Raw genomic sequence first — 17,548 nt, 5'->3', positions numbered from 1 at the left:
TGTTTGGGACAGAGCACCTCAGCCCCATGCATTGCTCAGTTGGGGCTGCCAAGTACTACACTTTATCTCCTATTCAAATATATGGGAGATATGATGCAGTACTCGGCAGCGGCAACCAAATAATGTCCATGGCTGCTATGTTCTGCCCGTATATATCATAGTTCTGAGTGATATTAAAGCAGTTTTCAGCTGACCGGTGGAGGTGCCAGGTGTTGGACACCCGCCGGTCTCATATTCATTACCTATCCTAACAATAGGTTCTCTGAATCCTTGGTTGGATCCCCTTTAAAACTGGTCTCCAACCAAAGATTCAGAACTTCCTTTTGTCCAGAAATTGGAATCTCAATTCCTTCCTAATCTTGTACTCTAGGCTACCATTTCTAGGTTTAGGGATGGAGATGTGTTCATGAAGTCGCCCATACACAATCAAATTAAGCAAATAATGTGTAGTACTCGTCCTGTTGTACTATTTAGTAATATTTGTATTTTTGTGTTCTAGTGCATTCACCGAGATCTCGCAGCAAGAAATATTCTCCTCACTCATGGTCGAATAACAAAAATCTGTGACTTTGGCCTCGCTAGAGACATAAAGAATGACTCAAATTATGTGGTTAAAGGAAATGTAAGTCTTGGCAGGTGTAATTCAGTTAGCGCTACTCAGCATTCTCAAATTCCCTAAGAAAACCCTGAGAAGATGGCAAATCACATCAGGGCACTATCTCTTAGAGAGAACATAATGATTTGGTGATATAATGTAAAATTTCATGCAAAAATGACACTTCAGTAGATCTATTAGGCACATTTTACTGGACTAATGGAAGCTATGGACATAATGCAGTTTTTGGAGAAAAATAAATACAATGTATTGATCTTTTTAACCTGGTTAGCAATTGACAGAAAAGGTAATATAGTTTGGCCATGACTTATTAATATATCAGGAAATCGCAAGCTGAGGTCTATACTTTAATATTATCGTCCCCATTTAGAAAATTATAATGTTGGAATGTGTTACTTTTCAATAGCGGCTGGAAAGACTGGGCTCCTCGGATATTTCTTCTTATATACTTACACAATTATTGTACAGTACTTCCAGCCATAGCATGGATTAAAGATTTTTTTTTGTTAGGGGAAAAAAAGCTAATGGCTTCAACAGCCTAAAAAAATTAAAATAAAACAGGTCATACTCGCCTTCGCCAACCCTCAGCAGCTGTGTTTCCACAATTAACCTGTGTTAGCTGGTCTCTACTTTCTGAGTTCATCGCGACAGACCAGGAATGGGTGGAAAAGTCCAGCCTGTCATTGACCGAGGTGGGTCACTGCCACCATTTCTTGTCCCAGGAGTGGACACAGACAGAAGAGGCCCCTTTACTAGAACAAATAATGGCCTCTTTACTGTCCAATAGCTCATCATAATGCACAATTCCACTTGCTCTGGAGATGGACGTGTCCCCCTTATCGCTTGGGCCCCAGGTTGCACCAATGGTATGTCTGACACTGTCCTTTCAGTTCAGGAAATTTAGACCATCGGGGTCCAAGTAACCATCAAAATGCGAGATATGGGGCATCGCTGAGGTGATTACTACTTTTTATAGTTTGTTTTTTTAAGCAGTCTGAGCCTTTTAAAAAACGACGCCTAAGGTTCTCCAGAATTGTCCGCTAATACGAAGGAGCTGTGCTACATGGCTTTTCCTCCTAAGTTATCTCTTCATGCCATCCTCGGATATATCACATGACAATTTCTACACCTGACTTTCCCTTTAAGCATGTTAACAATTTAATATTAGATGCATGATAAGGTACCAACTATGAGCGAAATATGACATGTCATGAAATTATGGCCTTGTAAAATGGAGATATAACAGATGAAATTTCATCTTTTACTAGCAGTAAGATAGAAACAAAGTTGTTTTATTTATAAGGTAACATAAGCAGATCGAGAACTGCCATTCCTCAGACTAAGCAAGGAAGCTTCACAGAACAAAAAGTGTCATTCTTGGTAAAGAACCAGGTCACGGGACTGATGTGCTGTGGCCTCTCCTCTATCTGGGTCACTATACAAGATCTAACAAATGTATTCATATGGTCAGTTCACTTTATAGGTCAGATTTGGTCCTATTGTGACATTTTACTAAGGTGTATTATTTCTGTATCACAGTGCGTGCAAATGGATCACAAATATAGACAGTTCAAGACAGTTTAGTGGTGATGCAGCTCTAGAGACTGGGGTCCTTGTAGCTCTAGAGGCAGGGGGTCCCTCCACCTGTAGAGTCAGGGGGGGTCCTTGCAGCTCTAGAGGCAGGGGGTCCCTCCATCTCTAGAGACAGAGGGGGTCCTTGCAGCTCTAGAGGCAGGGGGTCCCTCCTCTAGAGGCAGAGGGGGTCCTTGCAGCTCTAGAGGCAGGGACTCTTAGGTCTTTGCAGCTCAAGAGGCAGGGAGTCCCTCCATCTCTAGAGGCAGGGGGGTCCTTGCAGCTCTAGAGGCAGGGGGTCCCTCCTCTAGAGGCAGAGGGGGTCCTTGCAGCTCTAGAGGCAGGGACTCTTAGGTCTTTGCAGCTCAAGAGGCAGGGAGTCCCTCCATCTCTAGAGGCAGGGGGGTCCTTGCAGCTCTAGAGGGTGGTGGTCCTTGCAGCTCTAGAGTCTTGGGGTCCTTGCAGCTCTAGAGTCTTGGGGTCCTTGCAGCTCTAGAAGCAGGGAGTCCCTCCATCTCTGGAGGTAGGGGTTCTTGCAGCTCTAGAGGCAGGGGGTCCTTGCAGCTCTTGAGGCAGAGGGTCCTTGCAGCTCTAGAGGCAGGGGGTCCTTGCAGCTCTTGAGGCAGAGGGTCCTTGCAGCTCTAGAGGCAGGGGGTTCTTGCAGCTCTTGAGGCAGGGGGTCCTTGCAGCTCTAGAGGTAGGGGGTTCTTGCAGCTCTAGCTACAGTGTTTTTCAATCAATGATTGGCGGTAACCTATGTTTTCTAATTAGTTCCTAACATTGTGTTTTTATAGGCTCGACTCCCAGTGAAGTGGATGGCTCCTGAAAGTATCTTTCATTGCGTATACACATTTGAAAGTGACGTCTGGTCTTACGGGATCCTGCTTTGGGAGATCTTTTCTCTTGGTATGTTGAGTTCATTATTTAATAAATTGTTTGGGAGATCTTTTCTCTTGGTATGTTGAGTTCATTATTTATTAAATTGTTCTTAGCTACACCATAAGAATATGAAAAACACAAAAGCGACATTTCTGTTTCTCCACTGCCCCCATGACAACCCTTACTTTACTGTCTGCTCATAGAACTTGGAACCGTAGTAAATTAGTTTTAGCTGTTAGATCTGAAACTTAAAGGAATAAAGTGGTAAAAAATGAATTGTGAAGAAAAGTGGCATTCAAGGAAGTTGTAATTTACAAAATAAAAGTGTTTTTTGTCAGCCTAACCCTCACCATACTAATGTATTCTTATACAGTATTTCCAACCCTGTTTTTACATTTCATTGTTTGATTAATGAACAGGAAGCAGCCCTTACCCTCGAATACCGGTGGACTCCAAGTTCTACAAAATGATAAAGGATGGTTACCGCATGCTGAGCCCAGAATGTGCACCAGATGAGCTGTGAGTAAACTTACAGTTACTACGATTTTTTTTTCTATAGAAAGCCGTTACATAAAGAGAGGGATAAAATAAAAGTATAAATACCATGAAAGAAAATAAACAGCATAAAAGTCAAATTACATTAAAATGTCAAATAGGCATAAACGTTTCATTTGATTTACTACATTAAGCAGTCTAGTGTGATGGCCCTGTAACAGTGTGTTGGGCCCATAGGATGGTTCTCAGGATGCCTGCATTGGGCTCATCACTTTTTACTTATTAGTAGCAGCAGAAGTTGAAAATATAATATTTTGTAGGATCAATACATCTGGTTTTATTAGTAATCAGTGTTTTTGTTGTTGTTTTTTTTACTTGTAGCTATGATATAATGAAGAGCTGTTGGAACTCCGACCCAGTGAAGCGACCCACCTTCAAACAGATTGTACAGATGGTGGAACAGCAGCTTTCAGACAGCAAAGGGCATGTGAGTATAATGTTATTAGCTATAGAACTTCTGCTGAAATGCCTTAAATTGTATAATAGATGATGATGAAGACAGACAAGTTGTGATGGCTGTAATGTTAGCACTGAGAGTTAGCGGTTCAGGTTCACTTCCCTCCTATATCTACTTATGTACATCATATTATTTACCCAGGAGTAGGCTGTCGCTCGGCAGGGCGATGTACCCAGAGCCGGCATTGTACCTCTTACTTTGCGTGCACTTCACTTGCTGCCATGTGGTACCTCTGTATGACACAGGTATCCTCCACCAAAGGCAATGTTTCTAGGGGAGAATACTTTATAAAGTGGTATCTGATGGAACATGGTTAGTCGCAATGATTTTTATAAGCACCACATTACAGCTCTGTACATCTGAGCTTGCGCCTAGACCTAACATTGTAGCGTTTATAAGCACTAATGCTAATGTGAAATGTTCCAAAATGTTAAAATAACCATAGAAGCTTTTACAATGATAATTTCCTAAGCTGTCAGTAAAGCACTACCAGACTGTATAGGACCGACTCCGAGATTGTTCACATTTGTTATATTGGGGTAGGCACGTTGTCTTGGTCTTTGACACAGCCCAGAACAACGTGCCTGTGAGTAGTTTAAAGTGCTGGGACAATTCCGATTAGTTTTAGTGCTCGGGATCACAATTATATTATGACTAAGCACAACACCTAAGTTGGCTAGATAAGTAAGGTGCTATGTTCATAGCCCAGGATGTAGTCTGTGCAGTTAGCTTCTCATATTTTGAACATTTTGGACTTCCGGTAGCGCTCAAGAACATGACCGTATCATGACTATGCACATGAGTTGGCTACATGTTGGGGCAGCACTGTTGTTTTTCAGCATTGGGGTCCTGGGTTCAAATCCCACCAAGGACAACATCTGCAAGGATTTTGTATGTTCTCCCTGTGTTTACGTGGGTTACCTACGGGTTCTCCGGTTTCCTCCCTCACTCTAAAAACATACTTATAGGGAATTTTGATTGTGAGCCCCGATGAGGACAATGATGATGTCTGTAAAGCGCTGTGGAATATAATGGCGCCAAATAAGTGACTAAAATAAATCATACATGCCTACAGTTTAGATGTGCTATATTTGTTGCCAATTAGGCTAACATTGTTTCTTTTCTTTCTCAACAAAGCAGAAGATTTCAAACGCCTTTCCCGTATGTCCAAACCATACCCCCGTGGACCATTCTGTGAGGATCAACTCAGTGGGTAGCAACACGTCATCTACTCAGCCCTTACTAACAAGCGGGGAACGCTGAACACCTTTCACATTGCCGCTCTCTGCTTGTGGATTTTATCCTCACACACATTTCCACCTGTTACAACATTGCCATAATCCTACTGAGCTGCTGAATTTTAAGACAGAGTGTTCTCCGGCAGTGATGATCCAAACGTCGGCCGAGTCCTATGCCGACTTCTGTCTGTAATCAAACATATTGTCATGTGTTTCTTTTGTGGAGACGATATAGAAACGCCCTACCACATGTCTCCGTGACCAGTGACGGACTATAAATGAAGACTTGAGCTCCTGCTTTTCATCCTGCTGAGATCACGGATGTAGAAACTGTTGAAGAAACTTAAGAACCTTGTTGTTGAATTGTAGCATTAGAAAAACACACAAATGTTGAAGTCCTGCAGTTGCAAAACGAATGCAAAACCAGAATCCTGCTGAACCGCTTCTGCTATGTGACCTAACACATACGTCTCCAGTGTCTTGCTACTGATTCATTTTTTCCCTACAGTATATTTCATGCCTATATTTATTGACCATTCTCATGCACTTATTCACATTGATAGATACAGCAAATATAGTTAAGAGTTAAATTATTTGGATATATAAATTTCACCTTTAGTACCAGCAGGTACTTGTCTTGTATAGATACAGAGAGGGTCAAAGCACAAATTACTCATTGGCAAATTGGGGAGTTACTACTACCATCATCTTTGGATGATTTACAACCGTTATACAGTGGCTTAAGAAAGTATTCACCCCCTTTGACATTTTTCGTGTTTTGCTACCTCATAACCTGGAATTTCAAAGAACATGCCTACAACTGTGAACATTTTGGTTTTATTTTTATTGTGAAGCAAACAACAAATAGGACAAAATAACTAAAAACTTTATAAGTATCCATAACTGTTTACCCCCCTAAAGTCAGTACTTTGTAGGACCCTTTTTTTGCGGCAATTACAGCTGCAAGTCACTTTAGATAAATCTCTGTGAGCTTTCACATCTTGCTACTGGGACTTTTGCCCATTTTTCAATGGCAAACTGCTCCAGCTCCTTCAAATTACGGTTTCCTCTGGTGAACAGCAATCTTCAAGTCTGACCGCAGATTCTCAATTGGATTAAGTTCTGGGCTTTGACTAAGCCACTCCAAAATATTTACGTTTCCCCTTAAATCACTCAAGTGTAGCTTTAGCAGTATGCTTTGGGTCATTGTCTTGTTGGAAGGTGAACCTCCATCCCAGTCTCAAATCACTGACAGACTGAAACCGGTTTTGCTCAAAATATCCCTGTATTCCATCTTACCCATGACTGGGACCATTTTCCCTATCTGTGCTGCTGAAAATCATCCCCATAGCACAATGCTGCCACCAACATGTTTCACTCTGGGGATGGTGTTTTTGGGGTAATGAGCTGTGTTGGTTTGGCACCAGATATAGTGTTTTCCTTGGTGGTCAAATAGTTAAATTTTCGTCTCACCTGAACACAGCACCTTCCTCCATACACTTGGGGAGTCTCCCATGTGTCTTTTAGCAAACTCTCACTTCACCAACTTAGACTGTTTAGTGCTGATGCATCACACACAAATCAGATTATAAAAATATTTAAACACAGGTTGTAAGGTAACAAAATAGGTAAAAAGCAAAGGGGGTAAATACTTTTTCAAGCCACTGTACATAAGAAACTGGTGGGATCAATAGCATCTCCCTGTTTTAATAATATCCTTTCCATACTGGTTCTATACAGAAAGGCGTGAGACATCACCCCGTATTTGCACTGCATTTGTCTGTTTTTGCACCTTTTAAAATGTTAAATATTTTCTAAAAGAAAAAAAAATTAAATGCTTTGAACTTTTGCTCATGGCTGTTCAGGGAGGGGTTAAGTAGAAATTCCACTGTATGATTTTGGACAAATCACTTAAAATATGCTTGTTAACCAAACCATTAATACGAAAGGTACTTTTGGGGGCACTTACTCTGACACTTTTATTTTAATGGTTTAAGATGTTATATTTTTGTACATTTTTACGGCAACTGTTACTTTCAATGTGACTGGATGTTAACATTTCGTTCTTATGTTTTATTTTGTGTTACTTTGTTTCTGTAAATATGGAAATGTAGCAATACGTTCTTTTTTTACCCCCACCCTCTACTCAAAGTATTTTTGTATGTATGTATATAGGCATAATAAGTGTTGCAAGTTTCAAAACTTTTGGGGTATGTTGCCTGATTGTTGAGAAGAGTTGTTAATAATAAAATGTTTAGTCAGGTTATCGTTTGTTCCTTTTTTCTTGCAAACATGAAGACCAATTCAAGATGCTTAAAGGGAACCTGTCAGCAGGATTGTGCTCAGTAATCTACACACAGTGTCAGGTTGGCGCTGTTATATTGATTAAAATGATACCTTGGTTGATGAAATCCATCTTGTGGTTATTGGTTAATCTTTATTTTAAGTTTTGAGTTAATGATATGCTCGTGGGGGTCTTCACGTGGTGCTCTAATTAGGTATTCATAATGAAGACTGCTGAATATTATATATTTTCTTCTCGCCACGACAGCACCCACTTGAGAGAGGGGATCCTCTCCTAGTAGCAGGAAACCCTATGGAGAGATAAAAGGGGCGGTCCCCCTCGCTTCCACAGTTGGTTTCCTGTTCCTAAGGGAACTCATGGAGAGAAGAAGATGCCTAGCCTGGATGCCGCTTGCACAGTTACCTTGAGGACGGCAAGGGCTCCAGAGCTGGAAGCAGCATTGGGGGTCCTGTCTTCATCTCCCCCCTCTGCTGGCAAGGCACCGTGAGGCCAGGTTCGGGGAGACGCCTGGCTCACGGAGGATGGGTATGCTCGTGGCCTGCGGAGGGCGAAAAACACGCAAGTAAGCGCGTCGCCATGCCGTGCTCGGGCGCATGCGCGGTCGTGTGGCCCAGTGTGCTTTCACCCGGAAATGATGCGAAAGCTTCCGGGGTGAATTAATAGAGACGGCGCCTGCGCTGGGGACAGCGGTACTGTGCAGGCACACACAACATGGCTGCAACAGGAAAAAGATGGCAGCCTCGATTATAAAAAGACACCGGCTGTGATTCTCCGGTGTCCAGCATGGAATCCCCAAAGAACTCAGCGGTGCCTTCTTTAGAAGACACAGCGGTAACAGCACGCAGCCGTACAAGCAGCAGTGCACTCTCCAAGCAGTGCAGATCTTCCACAAGGAGCACTAAAGAAAAGAGATCTGATCGATCTACCTCTCAGCCTGTGCCTCCATCTCCTCTTCAACCGGTACCTTGACAGAAGGCTTCACTGGGGTGAGTGTGTTTCCCACCCTATTAAGCTGATTGTTGTTCCCTCTTTCTTCTATGCACCCTAGGCAAAAAGAACTGAAAAATCTAAGCACAAACATTGTGCTTTATGATCCCAGCCCCTCCCTGATAGTTATACAAAAAGGATGTGTCATACATGTATTGAGACCACCTTACATGAAGAATTTTCAGTATGGTCAGAAGATATTAGACTAATGATCAGAGAGGAATTACGAGCCTTAAGAGGTTCGGATAGTACAGGTCCTTCTCAAAAAATTAGCATATAGTGTTAAATTTCATTATTTACCATAATGTAATGATTACAATTAAACTTTCATATATTATAGATTCATTATCCACCAACTGAAATTTGTCAGGTCTTTTATTGTTTTAATACTGATGATTTTGGCATACAACTCCTGATAACCCAAAAAACCTGTCTCAATAAATTAGCATATCAAGAAAAGGTTCTCTAAACGACCTATTACCCTAATCTTCTGAATCAACTAATTAACTCTAAACACATGCAAAAGATACCTGAGGCTTTTATAAACTCCCTGCCTGGTTCATTACTCAAAACCCCCATCATGGGTAAGACTAGCGACTTGACAGATGTCAAGAAGGCCATCATTGACACCCTCAAGCAAGAGGGTAAGACCCAGAAAGAAATTTCTCAACAAATAGGCTGTTCCCAGAGTGCTGTATCAAGGCACCTCAATGGTAAGTCTGTTGGAAGGAAACAATGTGGCAGAAAACGCTGTACAACGAGAAGAGGAGACCGGACCCTGAGGAAGATTGTGGAGAAGGACCGATTCCAGACCTTGGGGAACCTGAGGAAGCAGTGGACTGAGTCTGGTGTGGAAACATCCAGAGCCACCGTGCACAGGCGTGTGCAGGAAATGGGCTACAGGTGCCGCATTCCCCAGGTAAAGCCACTTTTGAACCATAAACAGCGGCAGAGGCGCCTGATCTGGGCTACAGAGAAGCAGCACTGGACTGTTGCTAAGTGGTCCCAAGTACTTTTTTCTGATGAAAGCAAATTTTGCATGTCATTCGGAAATCAAGGTGCCAGAGTCTGGAGGAAGACTGGGGAGAAGGAAATGCCAAAATGCCTGAAGTCCAGTGTCAAGTACCCACAGTCAGTGATGGTGTGGGGTGCCATGCCAGCTGCTGGTGTTGGTCCACTGTGTTTCATCAAGGGCAGGGTCAATGCAGCTAGCTATCAGGAGATTTTGGCGCACTTCATGCTTCCATCGGCTGAAATGCTTTATGGAGATGAAGATTTCATTTTTCAGCACGACCTGGCACCTGCTCACAGTGCCAAAACCACTGGTAAATGGTTTACTGACCATGGTATTACTGTGCTCAATTGGCCTGCCAACTCTCCTGACCTGAACCCCATAGAGAATCTGTGGGATATTGTGAAGAGAAAGTTGAGAGACGCAAGACCCAACACTCTGGATGAGCTTAAGGCCGCTATTGAAGCATCCTGGGCCTCCATAACATCTCAGCAGTGTCACAGGCTGATTGCCTCCATGCCACGCCGCATTGAAGCAGTCATTTCTGCCAAAGGATTCCCGACCAAGTATTGAGTGCATAACTGAACATTATTATTTGTTGGTTTTTTTGTTTGTTATTAAAAAACACTTTTATTTGATTGGATGGGTGAAATATGCTAATTTATTGAGACAGGTTTTTTGGGTTATCAGGAGTTGTATGCCAAAATCATCAGTATTAAAACAATAAAAGACCTGACAAATTTCAGTTGGTGGATAATGAATCTATAATATATGAAAGTTTAATTGTAATCATTACATTATGGTAAATAATGAAATTTAACACTATATGCTAATTTTTTGAGAAGGACCTGTATTCCAGAATTTAAAACCCGAAGAAAAAATATGATTCACCAAAATCCGACCATTCCACTGACAATGAGGATAGGGATACAGATATTTCCCAGGAGTACCTTTCCTCAGAAGGTGAACAAGACACATGCTTTCCAACAGAAATCATTGATAATCTCGTTAAATCTGTCCGAGACACCATGGGTATTACAGATACCAAAAACCCCAAAACCCCACAGGACATCACGTTCGCAGGCTTAGAGAAAAAAAGACCAACCTTTCCAGTAATTACAGCAATCAAAAACTTAGTCAAAAAGGAATGTGAAAGTCAGGGGCAAAAAGGGTTGCCTTCATCATCAAAAATGCGCTATCCCTTTAATGATGAGGATTTGTCTACGTGGACAAAAGCCCCAAAAGTAGATGCTGCAGTAGCATCCACATCCAGAAAATCTTTACTACCAGTAGAGGATTCGCGTTCCTTACAAGACCCGCTGGATCGTAAAGCTGACTCCCTTCTTAACAGATCATGGGAATCATGTATAGGGGCTTTTAAACCGGCAATATCAGCTACATGTACGGCAAGGTCCATGTTAGTCTGGTTAAACAATCTAGAGGAAGGCTTAAAAGGCGGTCTCTCCAGAGATAAACTAATCTCTTCCATACCTTTGATTAGAGGTGTTACAGCCTTCCTGGCAGATTCTTCTGCTGACTCTATTCATTTACCAGGTTAATCAGCAGGCCTGACCAACACAGCACGATGAGCACTTTGTGTTAGGGTTGGCGGAACGCACCGAATATATTTATTAAGTGGGATTGGTGCGTTCGCAACCCGGGATCCACCGTGCAGGAAAGAACCTGCTGCTAAATAAATGGCGGCACTATATGGCTGCTTCACAGAGCAGCCGAGAAGGCAAATCTCTGTGCCCTGTTAGACTTTCACAGAGGCACAGGCTAACTACCCAGATGTGAGCAGTGAGTGGTCATGCATGCACACAAAACTCCTCGCCGGAGGTGCCAGCATTCTAGGGGCTTATTTCAGCCAGGTCCCTGAACACATTCAAACACATGACCACACTGGCGCAAAGCACATAACATAAGAGGATACTAGTGCATGGCCGTGCGGCCATGCAAGCCTTAAATAGCTGCAGCACGTATAGGACCTTTCAAAGAAGGACCAATGGAATTGCTGCAGTACCTGAGCATGTGACCCTAGATCTCCACTGAGAGATCTTGCCCTGGGCATGCTTAGTGTGTGCAAAGTAGGACTTAGTCCCAGAAAAGCTTGCTCGCTGCAGATCAGTGCAGGGTACAATAGCAGAGCCAGGAGAGGCAGTAGTAACCCTTTGCACAGAATCAGTCTTAGAGAGACACTGGGAGCAACGTCTCCGCTGAGCAGGCTCCACTGCGGCCGATGCAGAATGGGAGACGGCAGCAGACACGGATCAAGATTCCCCCTGTGCAGCAGAGGAAACTCGACTCCTAACACTTTGGCTAAAGGGTTGGAAAGGAGATGCTCAGACGAAATCCAAACTCTGTAGCTTACCATACCAGGGTGAGTACCTGTTTGGTACAAAACTAAGCGAAATTCTCACCAAATCGGGTGAGAGGAAAAAGGGATTCCTTAATATTTATATTCCGTCTTATAGGCGAGCATTCCAGAAACCCGTATTTAATAAGAGAAAGAATTTTAGAAACCAGGACCGCTGGGCCAATAAAGATACCAAACAAAAACGTGTATTTTCCGGGAAATGTCCATTTAGAATGGAAGACAACCACGTTACAGAATTACCAGTGGGTGGTAGATTGTCCTTTTTCTGCCAACAATGGGGAAGAGTAACATCCAACTTATGGGCAACTAGCCTCGCAACTTCAAGCCTAAGATTAAAATTTGCCTGAGTCCCTCTGGACACCTTCCTGTTGACTTCTCTAAAATCCCAATCTCAACAGGAGTTTTTGGAGCAGGAAATAATAAGTCTTCCATCCAACCGGTTCTTAGTAGAAGTCCCGTTTCATCAGAGGGGGAAGGGATTTTATTCCCCTTCATTTTTGGTTCCAAAACCAGATGGGTCATATAGGACTATAACAAAATCTAAAGAAGTTGAATATCTTCTTAGACTCCATCTGGAGTCTGGTTTTCTATCTGATCCACTGTAAAACTTCTGTTTCCCAGGTGCTTTTTGGCAGTCCTCGACCTCAAAGATGCGTATTACCATTTACCAATTTATATCGAACATCAGCAGTATCTTCGTGTGGCGGTCATTATGAAAGGACAAGTATGTCATTTTCAATATACAACAATGCTCTTTGGACTGTCAATAGCTCCCAAGGTCTTCACCAAATTAATGTGAGAAGTGATGTCATACATAAGGTTAAAAGATACCCTTATAGTCCCATACTTAGGCATTGCTGACACTGTGAAGGGGAATTTCCCACCACTAGGTTGTCTAAGTGATACAATCTCATCTATGCAGAAATTGGGATGGTTAATTAACTGGGAAAAATCCAGATTGTCCCCAACAACCCGTCAAACATTCCTAGGTCTTCTCCTAGACTCTGTAAGTCAGAGGTGTTTCCTTCCAGAATCTAAACAATTGACAATAAGGAATAAAGCACAATCAGTAGTCAATAACCCTACCATTTCCCTCAGAGAAGGCATGTCCCTTCTTGGTTCCTTTACATCATGCATTCCGGCTGTCCCATGGGCTCAATTCCATACTAGACGGCTACAGTAATCGAGTCCCTTACCTGGTGGCTGGAGCCAAATCATCTTGTAGGTGGGGTCCCTTGGGTGGTTAAACCTTCAAAAATAATTTTTACAGATGCCAGTCCTAGTGGTTGGGGAGCACATCTAGGAGATCAGATAGTTCAAGGGCAATGGTCTGTTAGTGAGTCAAACGATTCCTCTAATGAAAGGGAACTAAAAGCCATCTATCATGCCATGTATAAATTCCTTCCGTAGTTACAAGGAACACACAAGAATATTATCAGACAACATGACACCTGTCGCGTACATCAATCAAAGAGGAACGAGATCAGGAGCTCTTATGTCTATAGCAGACAACATCCTAACTATAGCCGAGAAACATCTTCTATCCTTGTCAGCACTGCATGTCAGAGGAGTGGACAATTCCAAAGCAGATTTCCTCAGCTGTCACACCCTCCACCAAGGAGAGTGGGTACTCAACCGTCGCATCTTCAGAATGTTAACCGAGAGATGGGGCACACCCGAAATAGACCTTTTCGCAACAAGGAGCAACATACAAGTCGAAAAATTTGCTTCTCTGTTTCTGACTGACAATCCCAATACCCTCAATGCCCTCCAAGTTCCATGGACATACTGGCAAGCATATGCATTTCCTTTAATGATACTCCTTCCGACAGTCATCAGGAAGATAAGGGAGGACAGAGCCAATGTGATTCTCATAGCACCATTTTGGCCCAAGAGGCCATGGTTCTTCTGGCTCAGAGCCATGTCAATCTCGGATCCATGGATTCTTCCAGAGGATCAGGATTTCCTGTCCCAGGGGCCCTTCTACCACCCTCACGTGAAGGGCCTACGGTTAACAGCCTGGAATTTGAGAGGCAGTTACTAAGGCTAAGAGGCTTTTGAGAGAAATTAATTGATACCCTTCTACTGAGTAGGAAAAAGACCACAACAATTATATATGTAAGGGTATGGAGGAAATTTCTTAGTTTCTACCCAGCAGCTCTGTCCAAAGAAATTCCCATTTCCGCTATCTTAGAGTTTCTACAAAGAGGGCGCGATTTAGGCTTGTCAGTCAATACTTTGAAAGTACAAGTATCTGCTCTAGGGGCCTTATATAGTCACAATGTTGCAGGAGACAGGTGGATAGCCCGATTCATTTCAGCGTGTCAAAGGACAGAACCAGTCCAGATTCCCCATATACCACCATGGGATCTCAATCTAGTTCCCGAAGCCTTAACAGGGGAACCATTCAAGCCACTACACTCAGCCCACATAAAATACATCTCCCTTAAGACAGCTCTTTTTGCCCTAGCATCAGCAAGAAGAGTAGGTGACATTCAGGTATTATCAATAGATCCTCCCTTTCTGTCAATATTCCAGGAGAGAATTGTCCTAAAAACAGACCCTTCTTACTTGCCTAAAGTAGGCACTAAATTCCACAGGTCTCAAGAAATCTTCCTTCTTTCCTTCTATAATAACCCCGCAAATCAGGAAGAGGAAAATACCATACACTAGATGTAAGAAGGGCAATAATAGCTTATTTAGACAGAACTAGCCCCTGGAGGAAGAGCAGGGCTCTCTTTGTTTCCTTCCAGGGCCATAAAAAAGGTTCTGGAGTCACGAAAAGTACATTATCCCGGTGGATTCGGGATGCAATACGCCTGGCTTATTCATCAAAAGGGGAGAATCCGCCTGAGGTCGTAAAAGGACACTCCACCCGGGCGATAGCATCATCCTGGGCTGAAAGAGCGGAGGTCCCAATTGAACTAATATGTAAGGCCATAACTTGGTCTTCTCCTTCCTTTTACAGTCACTATAGATTGTACTTGTCTTCTTCCACTGTCAAACAAATAAGGCAGCACACTGTAGCGCCAGGACATGCAAACATAAAATATGAAAGTTAGACTGCATTATTGCACTAGAAATATGAAAAAATGAGAGCGTTTAGTGCATAAATTGGCCAATATACGTGTACCTGGTAGCCACTTTATGGCATCTCTCGTATACCAGGTCCTACGCTTTCCCTGCTGAGAACAAGCGTCTTCATCTGAATGGGTACCTGTGAATTTCTGTGGAGGGGTAATGGACCTGCTGCGATTAAAACACCTGTGGCTAAGAGGCGGAGTGCTCGGTCAGAAGGCTAGTAAATACAAATTTCAAAAAACTGACCGTCACATCCAAACATAGATCAAGTGTGAACAGGTGCTGAACCTAGAGTGACAGTCTACCTCTTAGCCACAGGTGTTTTAATCGCAGCAGGTCCATTACCCCTCCACAGAGAGAGAGAAATTTAGTCTAAGAAGAGGTTTCACAGGTACCCATTCAGATGAAGACGTTTGTTCTCAGCAGGGAAAGTGTAGGACCTGGTATACGAGAGATGCCGTAAAGTGGCTACCAGGTACACGTATATTGGCCAATTTATGCGCTAAACGCTCTCATTTTTTCATATTTCTAGTGCAGTAATGCAGTCTAACATTCATATTTTATGTTTTCATGTTTTGGCGCTACAGTGTGCTGCCTTGTTTGTTTGACTGTGTACGAGTTGGTGACTCTAGGTTCAGCACCTGTTCACACTTGATCTATGTTTGGATGTGACGGTCAGTTTTTTTAAATTTATCTTCCTCCACTGACTCATCTTTCGGTAGATCAGTTCTTAACACGGTGATCACCCCAAATGATTATCTCTGAAAGTCTCTCAAGTGGGTGCTGTTGTGGCGAGAAGAAAAAAATGGATTACTTACCGGTAATACTCTTTTATAGAGCCATGACAGTACCCACTCACTTCCCTCCCTAATAGCTATTTTGCATAGAGCACTGATAAGGGTGAATGGTTCATGTAGTTAGTCATACTTAAGTAAATGTAAATAAAAATATTGGATTGCCTACTACAACTGGTGGCCGGTTCCTCTCATTCTCTGTAACCCAACTGTGGGAGTGAGGGGGATTGCCCCTTTTATCTCTCCATAGGGTTTCCTGTTCCTAGGGGCGGATCCCCTCTCTCAAGTGGGTGCTGTCGTGGCTCTATAAAAGAGTATTACCGGTAAGTAATTCGGTTTTTTTCGGACAATAAGATGTACATTTTTCCTCCCAAAATGTGGAGGAAAATGGGTGCGTCTTATAGTCCAGATATATTGGCTCTGGCTGAGATGGGGGAGCGGAGGAGCAGTGGGTCACAGAGGCAGAAGCCGGCGGCTCTGGCTTACTCTGGTGCCCACTGCTAAAGAGAAATGAATATGCACTGCATTCCACGCCCATGGGCGTGAAGGGCAATGAATATTCATTTCTTCCTGCCATCCCCTTGTTGGTGTGATTGGCCCCATCCCAGTCCTGGTATCCATGGCCCCATCAGAAAAGATTTAAAAAAAAACCCTTTACTCTTACCTTCCTCCGCTCCCTCGCAGTCGCAGTGTCCTGGTCTGGTGCCAGCAGCTGCTTAATGCTTATAAGCAGCGCATGGCAGGAACATCATGTGTTGCTCACAAGGAGAGCACAGCTGCTGGAATACTCACCGGGTGTTCATCATAGATCGCGGTGAGTATCCATTGCTCTTCAGTAGTGTAGCTTGTCCTTGCTTCTGGGCAGCCTGGCACACATGAGGCAATATATGCTGTTGTGCCTGCGGAATGACCACCGAGTTGGCGAGATTGTTACAGATGCTGATTACTCTGTGGCCACCATGCTGGATCCCCATTACAAGCCTTACTTCAGTCACTAGAGCGAGATTGGAAAATGCGGGACTACAAGCGCATACTGATAGATGCACTACTGAAGGTGTCCTCATCTGACGGGGGAGGCTCAGTGGAAGCACAAGGCAAAGGAGGAGGAGGATGTCACCAACACAGTTGGGGCACCATCACCACCACGGAAGGGATTTCTAGCATGGCAGAAATGTGTAAAACCTTATTTAGCACGTCACAACATCCAGCACCACCATCTGATATGGTTCGTATTAGCAAGAGGCAGTGTTTCACGTTATGCTTGTGTAACAACTCACTTAGGATTTTTTGGTGCTTAACCTATTAATCCCAACTGAGCCTGCTGGTTCCTGTACACGCTAGATATCCTGTAACCATAGTCCCTAGTGGTGAATGCGGGTACGGAGATAGCCCTAACCAAAGAATTATTTTTGACAACCAGCCTTGCTAAATCAGACAGCTGGGGGCTAGTATTCTCAGGCTGGCAAGGGGCCATGGATATTGCCCCCCAGCCTAAAAATAGCAGCCCGCAGCTGCCCAGAAAAGGCACATCTATTAGATGCGCCAATTCTGGTGCTTTGCCCTTCTCTTCTCACTTGTACTGTAGCGGTGGCAAGTGGGGTGATAGTTGGGGAGGGTTGATGTCACCTTTGTACAGACACCAAGAATTAAGTCCTGTAACCCCTTTCTGACATCT

The 17,548-nt window shown here is 43.3% G+C and overlaps 1 protein-coding gene across 4 annotated transcripts in view; it reads left to right on the top strand.

Annotated features, from left to right (window-relative positions):
- Positions 1-7,583, top strand: part of KIT (KIT proto-oncogene, receptor tyrosine kinase) — a 70,041-nt gene extending 62,458 nt beyond the window's left edge. For 2 of the 4 annotated variants that reach the window (XM_069744467.1, XM_069744465.1), the window contains exons 17-21: positions 500-622; positions 2,983-3,094; positions 3,487-3,586; positions 3,944-4,049; positions 5,220-7,583. In XM_069744467.1, the coding sequence (XP_069600568.1) occupies positions 500-622; positions 2,983-3,094; positions 3,487-3,586; positions 3,944-4,049; positions 5,220-5,342 (564 nt within the window). In that variant the 3' untranslated portion in view covers positions 5,343-7,583. Of the gene's footprint in view, positions 1-499; positions 623-2,982; positions 3,095-3,486; positions 3,587-3,943; positions 4,050-5,216 lie in introns of all 4 variants that reach the window. The other 2 variants (XM_069744466.1, XM_069744464.1) reach the window with 1 other exon arrangement.
- Positions 7,584-17,548: the final 9,965 nt, after the last annotated feature.

This window comes from Ranitomeya imitator, chromosome 1, assembly GCF_032444005.1.
Source record: "Ranitomeya imitator isolate aRanImi1 chromosome 1, aRanImi1.pri, whole genome shotgun sequence".
Taxonomy (NCBI): domain Eukaryota; kingdom Metazoa; phylum Chordata; class Amphibia; order Anura; family Dendrobatidae; genus Ranitomeya; species Ranitomeya imitator.
This window is presented reverse-complemented; position numbering and strand designations above follow the sequence as displayed.